This window comes from Lutra lutra, chromosome 4, assembly GCF_902655055.1.
Source record: "Lutra lutra chromosome 4, mLutLut1.2, whole genome shotgun sequence".
Lineage (NCBI taxonomy): Eukaryota > Metazoa > Chordata > Mammalia > Carnivora > Mustelidae > Lutra > Lutra lutra.
Genome location: NC_062281.1, coordinates 985,153 through 1,002,842, shown reverse-complemented (window position 1 = coordinate 1,002,842; position 17,690 = coordinate 985,153). Strand labels below are relative to the sequence as shown.

At 54.8% G+C, this 17,690-nt stretch overlaps 1 protein-coding gene and 1 pseudogene across 1 annotated transcript; both read right to left on the bottom strand.

Annotated features, from left to right (window-relative positions):
- Window positions 1-3,262: 3,262 nt before the first annotated feature.
- On the bottom strand, window positions 3,263-4,964 carry CCDC166 (coiled-coil domain containing 166). Its single transcript, XM_047728835.1, has 3 exons — window positions 4,135-4,964; window positions 3,565-4,052; window positions 3,263-3,534 (listed from the first exon to the last, which is right to left on the bottom strand). The coding sequence occupies exons 1-3, from the start codon at window positions 4,573-4,575 to the stop codon at window positions 3,267-3,269; spliced, it is 1,197 nt and encodes a 398-aa protein (XP_047584791.1). The 5' UTR covers window positions 4,576-4,964; the 3' UTR covers window positions 3,263-3,266.
- A 3,058-nt stretch (window positions 4,965-8,022) lies between these two features.
- Window positions 8,023-9,664, bottom strand: LOC125099322 (uncharacterized; annotated as a pseudogene).
- Between the last annotated feature and the right edge of the window lie 8,026 nt (window positions 9,665-17,690).

Below are 17,690 nucleotides of genomic sequence, written 5' to 3'. Positions count from 1 at the left end.
AAAAAAAAAAAATACTACCAGTAGGGGCACCTGGGTGGCTCATGCGTTAATCCACTGCCTTGACTCAGGTCATGATCTCAGGGTCCTGGGATCGAGACCAGCATCGGGCTCTCTGCTCAGTGGAGGCCTGCTTCCCCCTATCTCTCTGCCTGCCTCTCTGCCTGCTTGTGATCTCTCTCTCTCTCTGTGTCAAATAAATAAATAAGTAAATCTTAAAAAAAAAATACTACCAATACTGCAAATCAACGAATATAAAATAACTATAGTGTGTAGTTAAAAGATGAAGATTGTTGGACTGTATTATTTTTAAGTTTTTTTTTTTTTTTTACTTTTTTAAGAGAGTGACAGAGTGAACAAGTGGGGGCAGGGGGTGGGGGGAAGGGGCAGAGGGAGAGGGAGAAGCAGACTCCCCACTGAGCAGGGAGCCTGACACCCGGCTCCATCCCAGGACCCTAGAATCATGAACTGAGCCAAAGGCAGATGCTTCACCAAATGAGTCACCCAAGTGCCCCTGTTAGACTGTATTTAAAATAATAAGCACCACTTATAACTGTTACTAGGGACACATCTGAAATATAAAATGGACACCCATAGAAAGGGGCATGCAGGGGCGCCTGGGTGGCTCAGTGGGTTAAAGCCTATGCCTTTGGCTCAGGTCATGGTCCCAGGGTCCTGGGATCGAGCCCGGCATCAGGCTCTCTGCTCAGTGGGGAGCCTACTTCCTCCTCTCTCTCTCTCTGCCTCTCTGCCTGCTTGTGATCTGTCTGCCAAATAAATAAATAAAATCTTTAAAAAAAAAAAGTGGCGTGCAAGACAAACCAGAAGAAAGCTCGAGCAGCCATCTTAATACAGACAGACTGCGGGCAGAGGTGTAAAGGAGAACAGTGCAGACCCGTGAGAGAGCTGGACCCCCCCATACTGCAGGAAGGAACTACAGGAAGAGTTCTAAACTCCTATGCAATTAACAATTGCTTCAAAATACATAAAGTAAAAATGACCAAACTACAAGGAGAAATGGACAAATGCCCAATCTGAGTGATGTCTCTTAGGGAGCTGTTTTATGGGAATCAGTGGGCTAAAGGGTCTTGAGAATGGGGTGTCTGGGCAGAAGAGAGACTGGAGTATCCGTTGCCAGGAGTACCCAGGAAGAGGAAGTGTGGGACATACCACTGCTTACTAGCTTCATGAGTACCAAAGCACTTCATCTTGATTTAACACTTCAAATTAGAATGGGGGTTTGAACACGGTCTGTATGTTGCATTTAGTGGAAAAGTATCTTAAGTCTGTTAATCCATAACAATTCCCTTCCCTCTTTTTAAAGATTTTTTTAAAAAATTATTTATTTGACAGAGACAGAGAGATCTCAAGTAGGCAGAGAGGCAGGCGGAAGGAGAGGGAGAAGCAGGCTCCCCGTTGAGCAAGGAGCCCGACTAGACGACGCAGGGCTCGATCCCAGGACCCTGAGATCATGACCTGAGCCGAAGGCAGAGGCTTAATTAACCCACTGAGCCACCCAGGCGCCACCCGTCCCCCCCCCCCCCCCCCGCTAGGTCCTTTTAAAGAGAAATGCTGAGCCCTTGCAAGAGTGCTGTATTTACTGCTGGGTGGGGCGGAGGAACCCAGTCCACCCAGGACCAGAACATTCCAACTGAAGTCTCACGGGGGGAGGGTTGCGAAGCGTACAGAACCGTCTACACAGCTAGGTGCGGCTGGGCGGGGCTTCTGCCCACTGCCCCCGGGTGGCTCGCCGTCAGTGTACACTGCCCTTGATGACTAAAGGCTCCACGTTAAACCTGGGATCCGAACTCCTGTCTCCATCCGTCCCGGCCGACCCCCGGGGTCTTCCCGCGCGGGCGGTGATCATCAGCCAGCGGCGGCCTCGTCCCGCCAGGAGCAGCGCTCACGCCGGCCTCGCTCTCGAGGACCCCGCGGGGACCTTGCAGTCACTGCAGCTCGGACCCCGGCGGGAGGAAGACCGGCTTCCTCTCCTCCCCACCAACAGCTCGGCCTCAAGAAACCGCTGCACTCCCTCTGGCCGGCGGGCTTTTTCCTTACAGCCGCCCGCGGGCGCCCCCTTCCCTCCCTGAAACTGTGCGGACGGCTGGTCTCGGGCTGCGATGCTGAACAAACCTGTTTCTGCAGAGTAACTGGCAGTTTTAATTTAAGGCTGACCGGGCCATCAGGACTTGCTGCTCGGACCCCTGCCACGGTAGGGGCGGCTGCCCCGGCGAGTCCCCAAGGCTCCCCCAGCCCTGCCCTCCGCCGCCGCCGCCACCGGAATGCCCCAGCCCCGGCCGCGACCACCTCCTGCTTGGGCCTAGCGGGCGCTGGGCCCAGGGCGCAACCAAAGACCCTGGATTTCTAAGAACCTTCCCTCTGTGGTCAGGATGAAGTCCCCAGCCCTTGGGTCAGTACTGAGGGTATGCGGGACCTGGCCTCCCCCAGGAGCTGCTGGACCTCCCACAGCCACAACCGAGGGGCATCCCACTGGCCAGCCTTGGCGCACGGACTGAACGCTGTCCCTGTGCAGCCCCGGAGAGCGGGACAGCCGACATTTTCGTAGGAGCTGGGGCTTAGTGAATACTGTTTTCTCCGTACTGAATTTTCGGATTTGGGTCATCGTACCCGGGTAAGGTAGAACATTCTTGTGCTCAGGAACACTAAGGATTTTCAAATCCTCTAACTGAAGGGGCATAATGTCTTGAACCGAATCTCAAGTGGTTCAGGGAAAAATGCAGACACAGACCTGGGGACGGAATCTCGGTAAACGGGAGTTCTCTGTACTCAGCAACTTTTCTCTGTTGGAAATTATATTAAAAATTACTCCTCCCTGTGGCCCTTGGTGGCAGCCCCACTCTCCCCCGCCCCCGCCCCAGTGGCCGTCCTGACCGCAGGTCATCGCACGCTGGCCCTCCGGGTTACAACCCGTGGTCGCCCAGCTCCTCCCGGCTGGCCTCCTTTCCTGCTCTGGCAGCTTCTGTCGGTGCGGGCGACGTCCGTCTCTGCCAGCGCCGGCGGGAGGATACTGGTGTGGTCCGCTTGCGGGGCAGCCGGGGTCAGCCGAGGAGGAGAGGAACGCATCAGGCCACCGCGCAGTTAGGGAACTGGAAGCCAGAGTGAGGGGTCCCTGTGGCGCCAGAGCCAGGAGGGCCGGTCACACCTTTATTAACACCACGTTCACGCAGTCCTCGGGCGCCGCGCGCTCAGCTGCCCCGCCCGCGCCCGCGTCCGAGCGCGCTGGCCCGCACTCGCCTTCCGCCGCGGGGTCAGCGCCCGCCGTCTCCTTCGACCGCGGGACAGGAAGAGCCTGGGCCCAGGACAGGCCGAGCGGAGGGAGTCGTGCTGTGTGCGGGCCCAGATAAGGAGAACCTCGAAGAGACCTGGGAGCCTGGGCGCGACACGGTCAAGGACGGGTCCCGGGAGCCCCGGTGGGGCGGGGTCAGGGACGCAACCCGGGAGTCCGCGCGCGATGAGTGCTGGGAAGGAACCCGTGAACCGGCCTTCGAAGGGGCCTGCGATGGGATCCTGGGGCCCACGTGCGACGGGAACAGTGACCGGGATCCCGCGCGCGACGGGGTGCGGGGAGCCACGCTCGATGGCGCTGTGGAGGGGGCGAAGGACCCGGGACGCGAGGCGGGCGGCGGCGGCTGCCACAGCGGCGGTCCGTCGCGGCCCCGGCGCAGCCAGCCATGCACCCGCGCCAGGTCCCGGGTGTCCTCGTGCTCGCGCCGCAGCTGGTCCCGCTGCTCCAGAAGCCGGCGCCGCGTGTCGTGCAGCAGCTGGGCCCAGCGCAGGAGCCGCAGGAGCTCCCGCCGCAGGCGCGCGTTGTCAGCCCGGATGGCCTGCGTGTGCAGGACGAGCGCGCGCGCCGCCTCCCGCTCCGCGCGCCGCGCCAGGGACTGCACCCGCTGCCGCGCCTCGCGCTCGAAGGCCGCCTTGTCCTCCAGGAAGCGGCCCTTGACGCGGTGCAGCAGCTGCGTGTGCTCCACGCGCATGTGCAGCAGCTCGCGCTCCAGCGCGCGGATCCGCGCCAACTGCTCCAGCTGCAGCTCCTGCGGCGGCCGGGGACACGCGGGTCAGCGCGGGGACGCGCGGCGCGCGCCCGCCCCGCCCGCCGGGCGCGCGCTCACTAGCCTTGTAGGGCCGCAGCTCCTGCACCTGGCGCGCCATCCGCGCCGCGCGCGCCTCCATGTCCAGCAGCTGCGCGCGCACGCCGTCCTCGCGGCCGCGGTACAGCGAGGCCAGCTCGGCCCGCTGCCAGTGGATCTGCGTCAGGTCCACGCGGCTCTGCTCGTCCAGCCGCACCACGGCCCGGGCGCAGCGCTGCGCGCGCGCGCTCACGTAGCTGGCGTAGAGCCGGTTCTCCTCGCGCAGGCGCGCGGCCTCGCGGTCCAGGCCGGCGTTCCCCCGCAGCACCTGGTCCACGCGCGCCTCGCAGGCGTCCAGCTGCTCCGACAGCAGCCTGTGCTCGCGCTGCAGGTACTGGCCGCGCTCCGACAGCCGCGGCTCGGCGCCGTCTCCCGCCGCGCCCGGCCGCCGCCCCGCGCCGGGCCCGCGCTTCTTCTTGGGCGCCATGGGCCGCGGCCTGGGGCGCCGGCACGCGGGACGGCGGTGCCCCCGGCCCGCGCCTCCAGCCTAACCCCTGCCTTCCCCCGGCCTGCGTCTTCTGGCGGGGTGGACGCGGCCCTGGGCCACGGGAATGGGGGAGGGGTCAGGCTGGGGGTCAGGGTGTCGTCTCCGGCCTTTCTTTCCTTTTGGGCTCCTTGCGGGCCTTGGCCGTCGGGCGGGGGTGCCGGCCTTTCGTGGCGTCGGCGGAGCCTGCTCGGTCTCCGTGGAGACAGAACTCGGCCGCCCTCCCGCGGAGCCACCCCGTCGCCCGGACAACGGCTGACCCCTCGGGGCATTTCCGTCCAGTCCCTCGCCCCGAAGTCGGTGCGTGACGGCCTGCGTGGGCGCCCTGCAGAGGTCCGACCGGGCCGGCGGGGTTCGGGCTTCCGGAGGAGGACGCTGCCCCCGAGTCTGACCGAGCCGCCCGCAGCCGGGGCAGCCCCCACGCTCCAGTGCCGCACTTGCGCCCTCCGCCGTCCGCCCCGCAGCGGACTCTCAGCCCCGTCGCCCCGTGTGGGAGAGGGCTCCCCAAGTTGCGGCCTCCAGGCCCTGCGCTGTGAAGGTTCCCTCTAGCTTGTCGGGACAGAGCGCCCCACCGCTTTCCTCTGTCTGGGGCTCCTGGTTTTCCTCGAAGCACTTCGTGACTCTTCACTCGTTCTGGAGGCCCCCGAGGGAGTTGGGGTTACTAGGAAGATCGTGTCCGTTCGTGGGTTGTGCGTTGTTTCTCTCTCTGGGATTTCCTCTGTGGGGCTCCTAAGCCCACACGTGCGCACCTGTTCAACTCATTGAAAGGGTCCGTAGACAAAAGGAGAGACTGACACAAAGCGAAAGTTAAGGAGGGCTTTATTTGGCGCCAAGCATCCAGAGTCAAACTGACCGGCCAGGGCCGACTCTTGCAAAGAGGCGACCCCTCCCAGCCTCACAGACTAACTTCTGGAGAGCAAAGGCCTTGTGGTTGAGCCTGGCCACACACAGGCGGCCAGTTGAATTACAGTTCACCCTATAGTAGTTATTTGAACTAGCCTATCACTCTGGTCAGAATTGGCGCCCAAAAGGCAGGGCCCACATTCTTGGGTGGTTAGGGAGGTGCTTTCCCTTGATTGGACGTTTCCACCTGGCCTGACACATCCTGGAATCTGGACTCCGTTATCGGGGGCTATTTGGCCGTATTTCACCAATTCTGTTTCTAAGCGCTTTCCTCTTGGGGGGAAGGGGCAGGTTCAATCTAAGTTTACTGCATAAACAACAAAATGGCTCCCTCTGGCTAAGTAGGCCCTTACATTCATCCCACTGACCAGACCGGGGTCAGCTTCCCTTCCTAGCTGGGGGGATGGCTGGAGAGCAAGGGGTCCACCAAGCATTTTCCTGTTGCTCTTTTTGCTGTGACATGTGGAAAACAGCACCATAAACCCTTCATTTAATTCCACCTTGGCTAGGTCTGGGAACCGTGCTGACAGCAGCGGCACCCCCGCCTCCCAGGCTGTCAGATGCCCGTCCAAGAGGTGTCTCTCTCTCCCCTTTGACCTGCACCTTAAATCTACACCTGTTTGGGTCCTGTTGTCATATAGGTCACTGCCTACGTCTGTCCACGTTTGCTGTAGCATGAACAGATTTCAGACTTGTCCACTGGTGAGTCTGGGAGGAGCAGGCCAGAAGGAACCCCCATCGGTAGGAAGGCTTGTGTGGAAAAGCGTGTTAGGAGGCTGATTGCAGAGCTGCGATGACCCTCCTCTCTCTGGACTCGCTACTGTTGGCCGCAGCCGCATGGGGTGTGGGGTAGAGCCTCTTCCAATTACGAACACAGAAGAGGCGTTTTCTTCCTAGTAAAAAGTGAGGTTTATGAGAAAGAATAAAATGACGTACACTCAGGACAATGCACGCTCTCCACTTGGCGTGAAAATTTTGAAGAAACGTCGATTCATAAACAGCATCTGAATGTCGGCCTTAAATGACAGGCTCCTCGCCCAGCATGGAGCCCAGTGTGGGACGTGCACTCCTGACCCTGAGAGATTAAGGCCTAGCAGAGATACACGTAGAGTTGGAAGCTTAACCGATGGAGCCACCGGGTGCCCACATATGTATTTGTTTTCTTTAGTTTTTAATATGAAATTGGTGTCAACTTCTTACAGAAACCGGTGGAAAGACCAAGTAGAATCAGGGAAGATACTGGGTGGGCGACTGTGCAGCGGGGGCTCCCCCGCCCCTGAGAAAGTTTGCTTCTCTCTCAGAGCCTGGCGTCTCCAGCCAGGGGTGCTCTGCTCCCAGGACCACCGGCAGCGCTCTCCCCTTGGCCACCCTCAGCACCCGGCAGGGGCCACCATCCCCATTCGATGGATGCCAGCAGGCCGCCCCTGCCCCTCCCGGGCTGCAGGCCCCACACTGCTGTCTTGGGGAGAGGGGGTCTGGTTGGCCTCCGCCCTTTAATCTCTGGTGCCAGGCGAGGGCTCCAGGGGCATCGGGTTTCAAGTCGTGCCAGCCTCCCGGATTTCTCCGTGCTTCGTCTTGGTTTCACGGCTCCCAGATGGCTCCTCCCAGGGCAGGGCTGGCGAGCGCCTTGTTCTCCTCTGCCTCCAGTGTCCCCGATGCCCCCTTCTTCCCATGGCTGCAGTCCCGACACAATGGTTTGGAGAGCCGCGTGGGAAGCACCGGCCCCACACCCAGCCCTGGAGCAGTCGGGGCTCACCCAGACAGCGCCCCAGCCCCGCGGGTCCACAGCCTGGGTCCCGCCCTCACCCCCTCTGGGCCGCGCCCAGCTCTGGCTCCTCCCCGGCGCTCAGCGCCTGCCATCCTCTCCCCCTGCGCCTCTGCACCCCCTGGAGTCGGCCCCCACGTTGGGGCCTCGCTGCAGAGCCCCAGGGTAGGGGAAGGCGGGGACCCTGTCTGCCTGCTCCCTGGCCCTCACTCCGCCCCCAGACTCGGCTGCAAGGTTGGTTGCAGGAGCAGCCCCTCTCCCAGGAAGGGTTGAGTGCCTGGCCCGGAGGCTGAGATGCCCCCCGCACCCCAGGGGCCTTTCACGTGCTGTGTCCTCCGAGTTCCCCGCCGCCCAGAGAGCCAGAACCAACCTCCGAGGGCTCGGAGTCAAAGCCAGGCCTTACCTACGACATCTCTTCCCCACAATTGGGGTTCCTGCCCCCTCCCCCACTCTGTGGATAGGGTGGTGGTCTTTGTCCCTCCAGACTCAGGCTGGGGAGGGTCTGGGGTGAGGGGTCACTCATCTCCTGGCAGGAACACTGAGCTGGAAAGACACTAGGAGGAAGGGGGGGTGAGCAGTGGCTCAGCTGCGGCCAAGGCTGCCCCCTCCCCCACTCCCCTGCCCTCACGTCCTCTCCCAGCGCTCTGCTGGCAGCTTGCCAGGGAACCCCAGGGCGGGTTTTTGGGTAGCTGCTCTCAAGGCTGGAGGGCGCGCTCTCCTCAGGTCTTGCTGTGCCTTCTGTCCAACTCACCCTCCCTACTCAGCTCCTGACACTTGGGTGAGCCCCTCCCTCAGGAGTAGCCAGTGGGGTTGCACACTTCATGACCCTGAGGGGGCAGTTCCAGCGGCCTCTGCTCCCATTTCACAGATGGAGAAACTGAGGCACAGGGCGACTTGTCCAAGGACCCCTGGAAGCAGCAGGGCTGTGAGCGGGACATCAGTGGGCTCTTCCCACCGTGCAGACTACCCCTTGGCAAGTGTTTCCCCATCTCTGTGCTGTGCCCCGATGAGAGGGGTGCAGGGCCGCCCCATAACGCCCCCTTTATGGAACCCCACCCCACAGCAGAGTGAGGCCAGCACGTGGCCACCAACCCTTCTCCCTGCCCAGGCCGAGTGAGCCTGGAGAACTGGTGGAGTCAGGTGATAGAGAAGACCTGACCCTGAAACACAGCCCTGGGCGGGAGGCAGGGACCCTGGGGAGTCTGGCGGTAGATATGTCCCCTCGTCCCTTGATCAGAAGCACAGCACTGACGGTGGTCACCACAGCCAAGGGGACGGTGGGCAGGAACGTGAGCAAGACCCAGGAGAGTCTGTCCAGTGCGTCCTCTGGCTGGGGTCAAGCCCTGGAGGGCCCGGGCCTGGCTGTTGTCTGGGCCCCAAGTGGGACCCAAATCTGTCCCCTTGCTTATATCCTCATTTGGGTACTGCCTGCCTGCCTCCTCCCTCACCGCCCCGCCCCTGGCCCACACCCCCAGACCAGGGAGCTGGCTCTAAGCTGGGCTTGTGGGCCAGGACCCTTCCTCAAGGGGCCTCCCTCTCACAGCCAGGTACCTTGGGACCTGTACCAGACCCACACCAGGTTCACGGTCAGCCCCACGTGGAATGCCCAGGTCCAGGCCACGATGTGTGTCAGCTCCCACAGCCACGGCTGCCCCTGCAGGAAGCACTGTGCCCTCCCTGACACACGGTGCCATGAGGAGGAGCAAAGACAGGCCAGAGCCAGCAGGAGCCCCTGGGGGTGCACGCGGAGCCCACAGAAGCCAGGAGGGGCTCCACGGTGCAAGGCGGTGACCCAAGGCACTGGCCTGCTCAGGGTCAGCACACGTGCGGCTTCCGGGCAGGCCGATGAGCTCTGAAAGGCCTTGCTGGAGCCCAGGGCCCTCGGGCTTGGCTCCCTCCTCCTCCCTGGAACAGGTCAAGCCAAGAAGGCTGGAGCTTGTGGTGTGGTCTGAGCCAGCCTGCGTCCCCCCTCTCCAAGGGTGCTCACCTACCTCTGTTTGTGAGGAAGAGGGTGACAAACAGCAGGATGCCCAGTTTCCAGAGGCCCCCGCAGGCCCCGAGGGCGACGCCCACGCCAGCCTCTGCAGGCTGGCTCGGAGACGTCCCTGAGAGACAGCTGTGAGGGGGAGCCCAGCCAGGGGCACATCTCCTCCGGGACCCTGATGATCTCAGAGGTGAGCACATCTACACCCCCAGCATGCCTTCCTGGAGTGACCCGCAGTACCTGAGTCCACAGCCCACGCGGGCAGCAGGAGAGAGGGGAGGACGACTTTAGAGATCCAGGAGCTGGAGGTGCGGACCATGTCCATCCCCGCCGTAGGGAGATGCTGTGCTTGAGAACTGGGGTGGGCAGCAGGGGACACAGCAGTGCTAGGCACTCAGACCTTGACACTGAGGGGTGGGGCCAGGCCCCCACCCCTGGACTGTGACCTGCAGGAAGGGGTACGGCCCGCGCACAAGGGCTGGGACAGTCTGCAGTCTGGTAGGTGGGGACCGTGCGGATCGGGTCTCCTGAATCACAAGGAGGTTGGTGATTCGTGAGGTTGGCGGCGCTGACCATGTAGCTTCAACCCAGGGCCTGGCGCTTGCTCCGCTCACCGCCGGTCGGTCTTCTGGATGCAGACTCCCGATACTGCCTTGTATCAGCTAAAAATTAAATACACAGTCCACTGTTTAGCTGATGCAGAATAAATACCACAGCTGATAACGTGCTCAGAGCAAGGCTGGGGTCACAGCTGCGACAGAATTTATTGTTGCTAACGACTGGTGAGAAAATAAAATCTCCTTGGCCAAATTTCTATCTGCAAGCGTATTTGGACAGGGTACAGTTGGAATACGTAGACATCTGGCCACAAGAGAGAACACAATAGCAGCTTTAAAAATAACTATCGGATGAATCAAATGCCCACTGAAAAATTGACTCAATAATTAAATGTAATAAAGTCCACTTTGCAGAATTCTTTTTTGCGGAAGTTCACTGATAAACTTTTGCTTATGGGCTACATTCTTGGTGGCAGAATGGAGGGTCAAGACCTCCTTTAATTTGGGGTTTGTGGGGGAAGGCAGGAAAAAGAAGGGCTGGCCTGCCAGCTGTCCCATGTCTTTGGTGATCTCTCTTCCCACTGCCCTCAGCAGCTGCCTGGGACTGCTCCGAACTCCCCTGGGGAGAGGCTCTTTCTGAACAAGCTCGTGAAGGATCCTGCTGCCCCTCTCCTGGCCATGGGCTCTCCATCAGTGCGTCCAAGGCTCAGCAGCCTGGCCAACTAGCTACCACGCCTCCCTCCATCTCCATCCACTTTCTACCTACTGTGGGTTTAATTTTGTGTCCTTTCTCTAGTATTTTAAGGTGGAAACTGAAATCGTTTTGTTTTTCTGATACAAGCATTTACAACTATGATTTCCCCTCCAAGTGCTGCTTTAGCTGCACCCTGCTCATTCCCGCCTCCTGTTTTCAGCTTGAAATTGTTTCTGATTTCCCTTGTAATTTCTCCCTTGACCCACTGTTTACTTTTATGTGTTGTTTAATCTCCAAATTCGTTTCCAAATATCTTTCTGATATTTAATTCTAATTCAATTCTGTGAGAACATACTTTATTTCATAAATACATACTTTATTTCAGTCCTTTAAAATTTGTTGATCTTTGTTTTATGGTACTTAGAATATGGTTTATCTTAGCGACTCTCTCTCTCTCTCTTTTTTTTAAAGATTTTATTTATTTATTTGAGAGAGAGAGAGAGACAGAGCACAAGCAGGAGGAGAGGCAGAAGGAGAAGCAGCAGGAGACCTGCCATGGCGTCGGGAGCCCAATGTGGAGCTCAGTCCTCAGACCCTGAGATGATGGCCTGAGCCGAAAGCAGACGCCCAGTCATCTGAGCCACCCAGGCGCCCCATGGCTTGGTGACATTTGTACACATTTGAGAAGAGTGTGTGTTCTATTGGTGGTGGGAGATTGTTATACAAATGTCGATTAGGTCAAGTCGGACAACAGTGCTGCTTGGGTCCCTTGCGTCTTTATTTCTGCATGGCTGCTCTACTCATCATTGGGAAAGGACTGTAAACTCTTCAGCTGATTTGATTACTTCTTTCAGTCCTCTCAGATTTTCTGTGTTTTGAGAATTTGTTACTAGGTGCGCAGACTTCTCAGCATTGCGGTGTCTGCTTGGTGACTCGACTCTCACATCGTAGCGAAGTGTGCCCCTTTCTCACAGTCCGTGTCCTGGAGTCTGCCTTGTGCTGCATTAACATGGCCACTAAAGCTTTCTTGCGACAGCTGCTCCTAGAGTGTATCTCTTCCCATCTGTCTTAGTCTGTTTGGGCTGCCATGACAAAATGCCACTGCCTGAGTGGTTTATGAACAACAGAAGTTTATTCTCGTGGTTCTGGAGGCTGAGACGTCCAAGATCAGGGCTAGGCTGCTGCAGTCAGTGGAGCGCGCAACCCTTGATCTCGGGGTCATGGGTTTGAGCTCCACGTTGCGGGGTAGAGTTCCCTTTAAAAAAGGTGTCCAAGATCAAGGGGCCGGAATGGTTGCAATCCAGAGAAGGTCCTCTTCGTGGTGCACAGCTGCTCGGGGTTCTTCCATGATGGAAGGTTAGGTGCCTCTTTGAAAAGATCGTTAATTCCAGCTAGGGGCTCTATTTGCACAATCTGCGCACCTCCGGGAAGCCCCACTTCTTAATACTATCGCAACAGGAGTTAAGGTTTCCACACAGGAATGGGGGGGGGCAGGGGCCGGTGGGTGGCCCTATTCAGACCACAGCATCTTTCGTTTAACTCATCTGTGTCTTCATGATTAAGGTGCATGTTTGCAGATAGCGTATTCTTGGATTTTTGATTTTTAAAAAATAAGGTTGTATAAATGCTGCCTTTTGATTGGAGTAACAAGACCATTGACATTTAATGTAAATATTGATATGGTTGTGTTTAAGTGTACCATCTCACTGTCCTTTTCTATTTGTCTCAGCTCTTTCTTATTCCTTTTCTTCATTTTTCTGCCTTCTTTCTGATTAACTGAGTAATTTTTAATGTTTCATTTTATCTAGACTATGGGCTTATTAGTTATGCCTCTTTGTTTTTATTTTATTTATTTTTACTTTTACTTTACTTTTATTTTATAAAAGTAAAAGTAAAATACTTTTATTTTATATATATATATATATATATATATATATATATATATATCTTTAAATAATATTGCCATTTTTCACATGTAATGTAAGAACCTTACAATAGTGTGTTTCCATCTTCCTCCTTTGCGTATGGGCATAATACGTTTTGCTTTTACATGTTATAGACCTCGCAATATATTGTTACTATATCTACTTTAAAGTCAATTTTCTATTTAAAAAATTATTTTTAGTTGTGGTAAAAAAAACAACATAAAAGTTACCACCCTAGCTATTTTATGTGTATAGTTCAGTGGCATTAAATACATTTCCGTTGTTACATATATTCACATAGTCACTGGTCTCCTGGACTTTTTTATCTCGCAGTCTGAAACTTGGTCCACATTAAACAGTAATTCCCCATTCTCCCTTCCACAGAACCCCTGGTAACCACTATTCTGCTTTCTGGTTTTCTGTGACTTTGACTACTTTGGATATCTGTACAAGAAGAATCACACAGTGTGTGTCTTTTTGTGATTGGCTTATTTCACTCAATGTTGTGTCCGTGTTGTCCATGTTGTAGCGTGTAACAAGATTTCCCTCCTTTCTGAGGATGAGCAGTGCTCCGTTATATGTTTATACCACATTGTGTTTATCTGTCTACCCACCACTGGACGTTGGGGTCACCTCTACCTCTTGGTTGTTGTGAATAACGCTATGAACAAGGGATGTGCAAATATCTCTTTGAGACCCTGTTTTCAGTTCTTTTGAAACTATACACTGAGATTACACACACACATCGAGAAGTGGGATTGCTGAATCATGTGGTGATTCTAATTTTAATTTTTAAAAAAGATTTTATTTATTTGTTTGACAGAAAGAGACACAGAGAGAGAAGGAACACAAGCAGGGGGAGTGGGAGAGGGAGAAGCAGGCTTCCGCCGAGCAGGGAGCCCAATATGGGGCTCAATCCCAGGACCCTGGGATCATGACCTGAGCTGAAGGCAGACGCTTAAGGGCTGAGCCATCCAGGCGTCCCTAAGTTTAATTTTTTTAGGCGCCACCATGCTGTTTTCCATATTGGCTACATCATTTTCCAATCCCATGGACAGTGTCCAAGGGTTCCTATTTTTCCACATCCTCACAAACACTTTTTATTTTCCTGTTTTTTGGGTTTTTATTTCTTTGGTTTGGTTTGGGTTTTTGTTTTGTTTTTGTTTTTGTTTTTGGAGTTTTCTTGCCATACTAATGGGCACGAGGTGGTATCTCATCCTTGTCATGATTGGATTTGAGATAGGCTTTTGATCATATCATTGAGTTACCAGGTCTCGCTGGGGCAGTCAACTATCTTTCAGTGAAATTGACTAGATGAGAAAAATGTCTTTTATATTTAGCCACTATATCCCATTTCTAGGGTTTTTTCTTTATTTGTCAACCCAGATTTTTATCCAGAATCATTTTTCTTCATTCAAGAAAACTTTCATTAATATTTTTTGTAGTTCAGGGACACCTGGGTGGCTCAGATGGTTAAGCGTCTGCCTTTGGCTCAGGTCATGATCCTGGGATCCTGGGTCAAGTCCCGCATCGGGCTCCCTGCTCAGAGGAGAGCCTGCTTCTCCCTCTGCCTGCCGCTCACTTGCTCTCTCGCTGTCTCCCTCTCTCTCTGACAAATAAGTACAATCTTTAAAAAATATATTTTTTGTAGTTCAAGTCTACAGTTGTTATATACTCTCAGCTTTTGTTTGTCTGAAAAAGTATTGTCTTCGTTTTGGAAGGATATTTTCTCTGAGTATATAACTCTAGATTGGCAGTTTTTGTTTTAATTTGTGTAATTTTTATTTTGTTTTTAGCACATTAAGGATGTCCTTGCTTTGTCCTCTGGCTTGAAATTGTTTTCTGACAAGAATCTGTGGTTATAGTTATTTTTGTTCCCCCCTTTTATTAAGTTTTTTGGGATAATTTTAGTATTTTTTAATCACTTTTTCAGCAATTTAGTTATCATATGCTCCCTTTGTGTTTTTCATTATGGCTCCCTATGTGTTTTTCCTACTTAGGTTTCATTTAAATTCCTGGATCTGTGAGTGTGTTACTTTTCCTTCAAATTTGCAAAAATTTCAGCCATTACTCTCTCAAATATACTTCCTGCATCGCTCTCTTCTCTTGATACTTTCTCAAAGTTTCTTCAATTTAATTTTTTTCCCCTTTTTTAATTTGGATAGTTCCTATTGCTGTGTCTTCAAGTTCGCTGATATCTCTTCTGGTGTTAAGTCCATCCAGTGAGTTTTAAGTTCAGATAATTTAACTTCTAGAAATTCCACTGGGTTATTTCTTAAAACTTATAACTTCTCATCTCATATTCATGTTTTCCTTTAAATCCATGAGCATACATGTAACAGCTGTTGTTTCGAGTCATTGTCAATTCCATCATCTCTGTCATTTATGGGTCTAGTTCTATCAACTGATTTGTTTCCTGGATATGAGTCATGTGTTCCTGCTTCCTCACAAGCCTTGTAACTTTTTTATTTAGGTGAAATGGACATAAAATTACATTAAAGTATACCTCTCAGCAGCATTCGACACATTCACAATGCTTTGTAACCACTACTCTATCTGTCACAAAACATTGGCACCACCCTCAAGGTCACTACCCATCCTCCTTCCCTAACTCCAGGAAGCTGCCAATCTGCTCTCTCTGTGGACGTACCTATTACAAATGTTTCATGTGTGTGGAATCATGTACGTGATCTTCTGTCTGTGACCTCTTTCACCCAGCGTGGCGTCTCAGGTGCAGCACATTGTACTACGTAGCATACCTTCAGTCCTTCTTGGGGCTGAATTCATTCTACTGTGTGGATAGACCGCCTCTTGCTTATCCATTCCCTACTTGGTGGACACTCGGGTTGTTTCCACGTTTTGGCTTTTGTGAATGTTAAGAACACTTGTGCGCAAGTACTTGTTGGAACACCTGCCTCCTGGCAGTCTCTCTCCTTTGCTGTCCTGCCTGCTGTTTCCTGGTGCTGTGTTCAGTAAACTCCTGTCTCCTTTGTTCTGTCCTTGGTAAATGGTATCCCAGACACACTCCTGGCCTCCACCTGATGCAGTCCCCTCACAGGATTTCATGAATCTTTGATTGCATTAATTATGTTCATTAATCACTCTTCATGTGCTGTGGACCATTTGTATATCTTCTTCAGAACTGTGTCTATTCAAATTCTTTGCCCATATTTTTAGTTGGGTAAATCTAGTCACTTTTTTTTATTATTATTATTTTAAGGAGCCTCCATACCCAGCATGGATCCCAATGCTAACTCATAACCCTGAGACCTGGGCTGAGAACAAGAGTTGGAAGCTTAGCCTACCAAGCCACCCAGGCGCCCCAATCTAGTAACTTTTTATGACATTCTGGATGCTGGATATTTTGAATTTTCTGTTACTGAGTGTTGTTTTCTTGTTGTTTCCCTTTAAAGAACATTGGCGCTTTTAGGCCGGCAGTTAGGTGATGTTTGTAGCTTCCTGTCCTTTTTAAGGTTTGTTCACACTCACGATGGGTGTGCAATAGATTTTAGTCTAGAGCTCACTTAGTCGCTTTATTGAGATGTGACCTGTCTGGGGGCTCTCCTAGATGCCGTGGCGTCCGCTTGGCTATGACCTCCCTACCATCGTGAAACCTGGAAATTGTTCAGCAACACCGTCCCCCATCCCCTGCCACCAAGTTGTTCTTTCTGTGGACTGGATGCCAACAGGTTGGGTCCAAGGACCCAGGGGGTCCCACAGGACCAGCCAGGATGGTCCTCGGCTTCATGGAAGATAGAAGTCAAACAGGAGCCAGCAGGACGTGAAAGCAGGACTATTGATAAAGAGCAGATACAGAGCATCTGGGAGACTCAGGAGGGAAAGGAACATGAGTTGAGTCTTTGGGGAAGGTTTTTGTTGTTGTTGTTGTTGTTTTGTTTTGTTTTGTTTTTTTTATCAAGGATGGTGGCCTGGTCTATTTGTCCCCTCAGGCATCCAGGACGTGGTCAGAACAAAGATGAGAGCTCAGGTGGTCTTCCCAGGAGCCAGGAGGCCTCAGCACGGAGGTGTGAGGCCCTGGCGGTCCGGGATATGCATATGATGACTTGTCTGCTCATTCTTACCTGGTCCTTCCCTAGGCGCTATCTGTTCCAGAGAAATCACGGACTCCTTGTCCCTTACAAGGAGGACATATACTACTTGTATATCGGAGGCCTGGATGAGATGGGGTTGCAGGTCCTAGCAATAATCCAAGCAGGAACAGAGCAAAAAGCAGATTTTTATGGAGTCCTTGAGTTTCCCCATCGCAGACCGGTGGAAATCTTCCCCAACTCCTCCCTGACACAGAGCTGGCACCGAAGTCAAGAGGTTGTTTGCTCCTGGTTTCCCAAGACCACAGCCCTGCACTGCCTGTTGTCCAGTTCACAGAAAGTCGTTTTGCACGTTTGGTCCAGTTTTCCGGCCGTTTTCTGGGGGAGGGCATCGTGTCCAGCGCTGGATACTCTCCGGGGCCAGGAGACCCGCCCCTCCCACCTTGCTTCTCTGCGCATCCTCCAGCTCTACACGGAGACACAACCTTGTACTTACAGAGCAGGATTCGGGTAACTGAGGCCCAAGCGTACACCCTTGGGAGCTTCACCACGATTAGCCGCTTCTGCACCGAGGTTCCAGCGCCTCGCGCCCACCGCAGGCGCCGCCGCTGAGCCGTGGACGGCATCCCCGCCGGTCAGTGTGAAGGGCCGGTGCCCGGAAGCCTGGGTCCGACGGGCCTGGAGATGTCGCGCGCAGCCGGTGGCTCCTGCAGCGTCTTTCCTCTTGCGCAGCAGCGTGCCGCCGGACGCCTCGGCCGCATTCCGGTGTCCTCCCTCTGTGTCCGTCGCGTGCGGGCCTCCGGACGCAGAGCTGCGGGCGGCGTTCGCGTGCGGTTCCGCGCGGCAGACGCTGCCGTTCCCGGGGCAGACGCCCGCGTGTCGGCAAGTGCGCTCTCAGCACGCGGGGTTCGCGCTCGCACTCCGCCCGCCTCCGGCCGCCCCGCCCGAGAGCCCCCCTCCTGCGGCGCTCCTGGCCCCTGGCCCGCCCGCTAGGGCCCGCTCGCTCCTGGGGGGCGGGGACGCGGGAAGGCGGGAGGCGGCGGGAAGAGCGGCCCGGGCGAGGGCGCCCCGCGAACGCACGCCCCGCGAACGCACGCCCCGCGAACGCACGCCCCGCGAACGCACGCCCCGCGCCCCGGGATTCGGAGGCGGGGGCGGGGCTAGGAGCCGGGTGGGCGGGG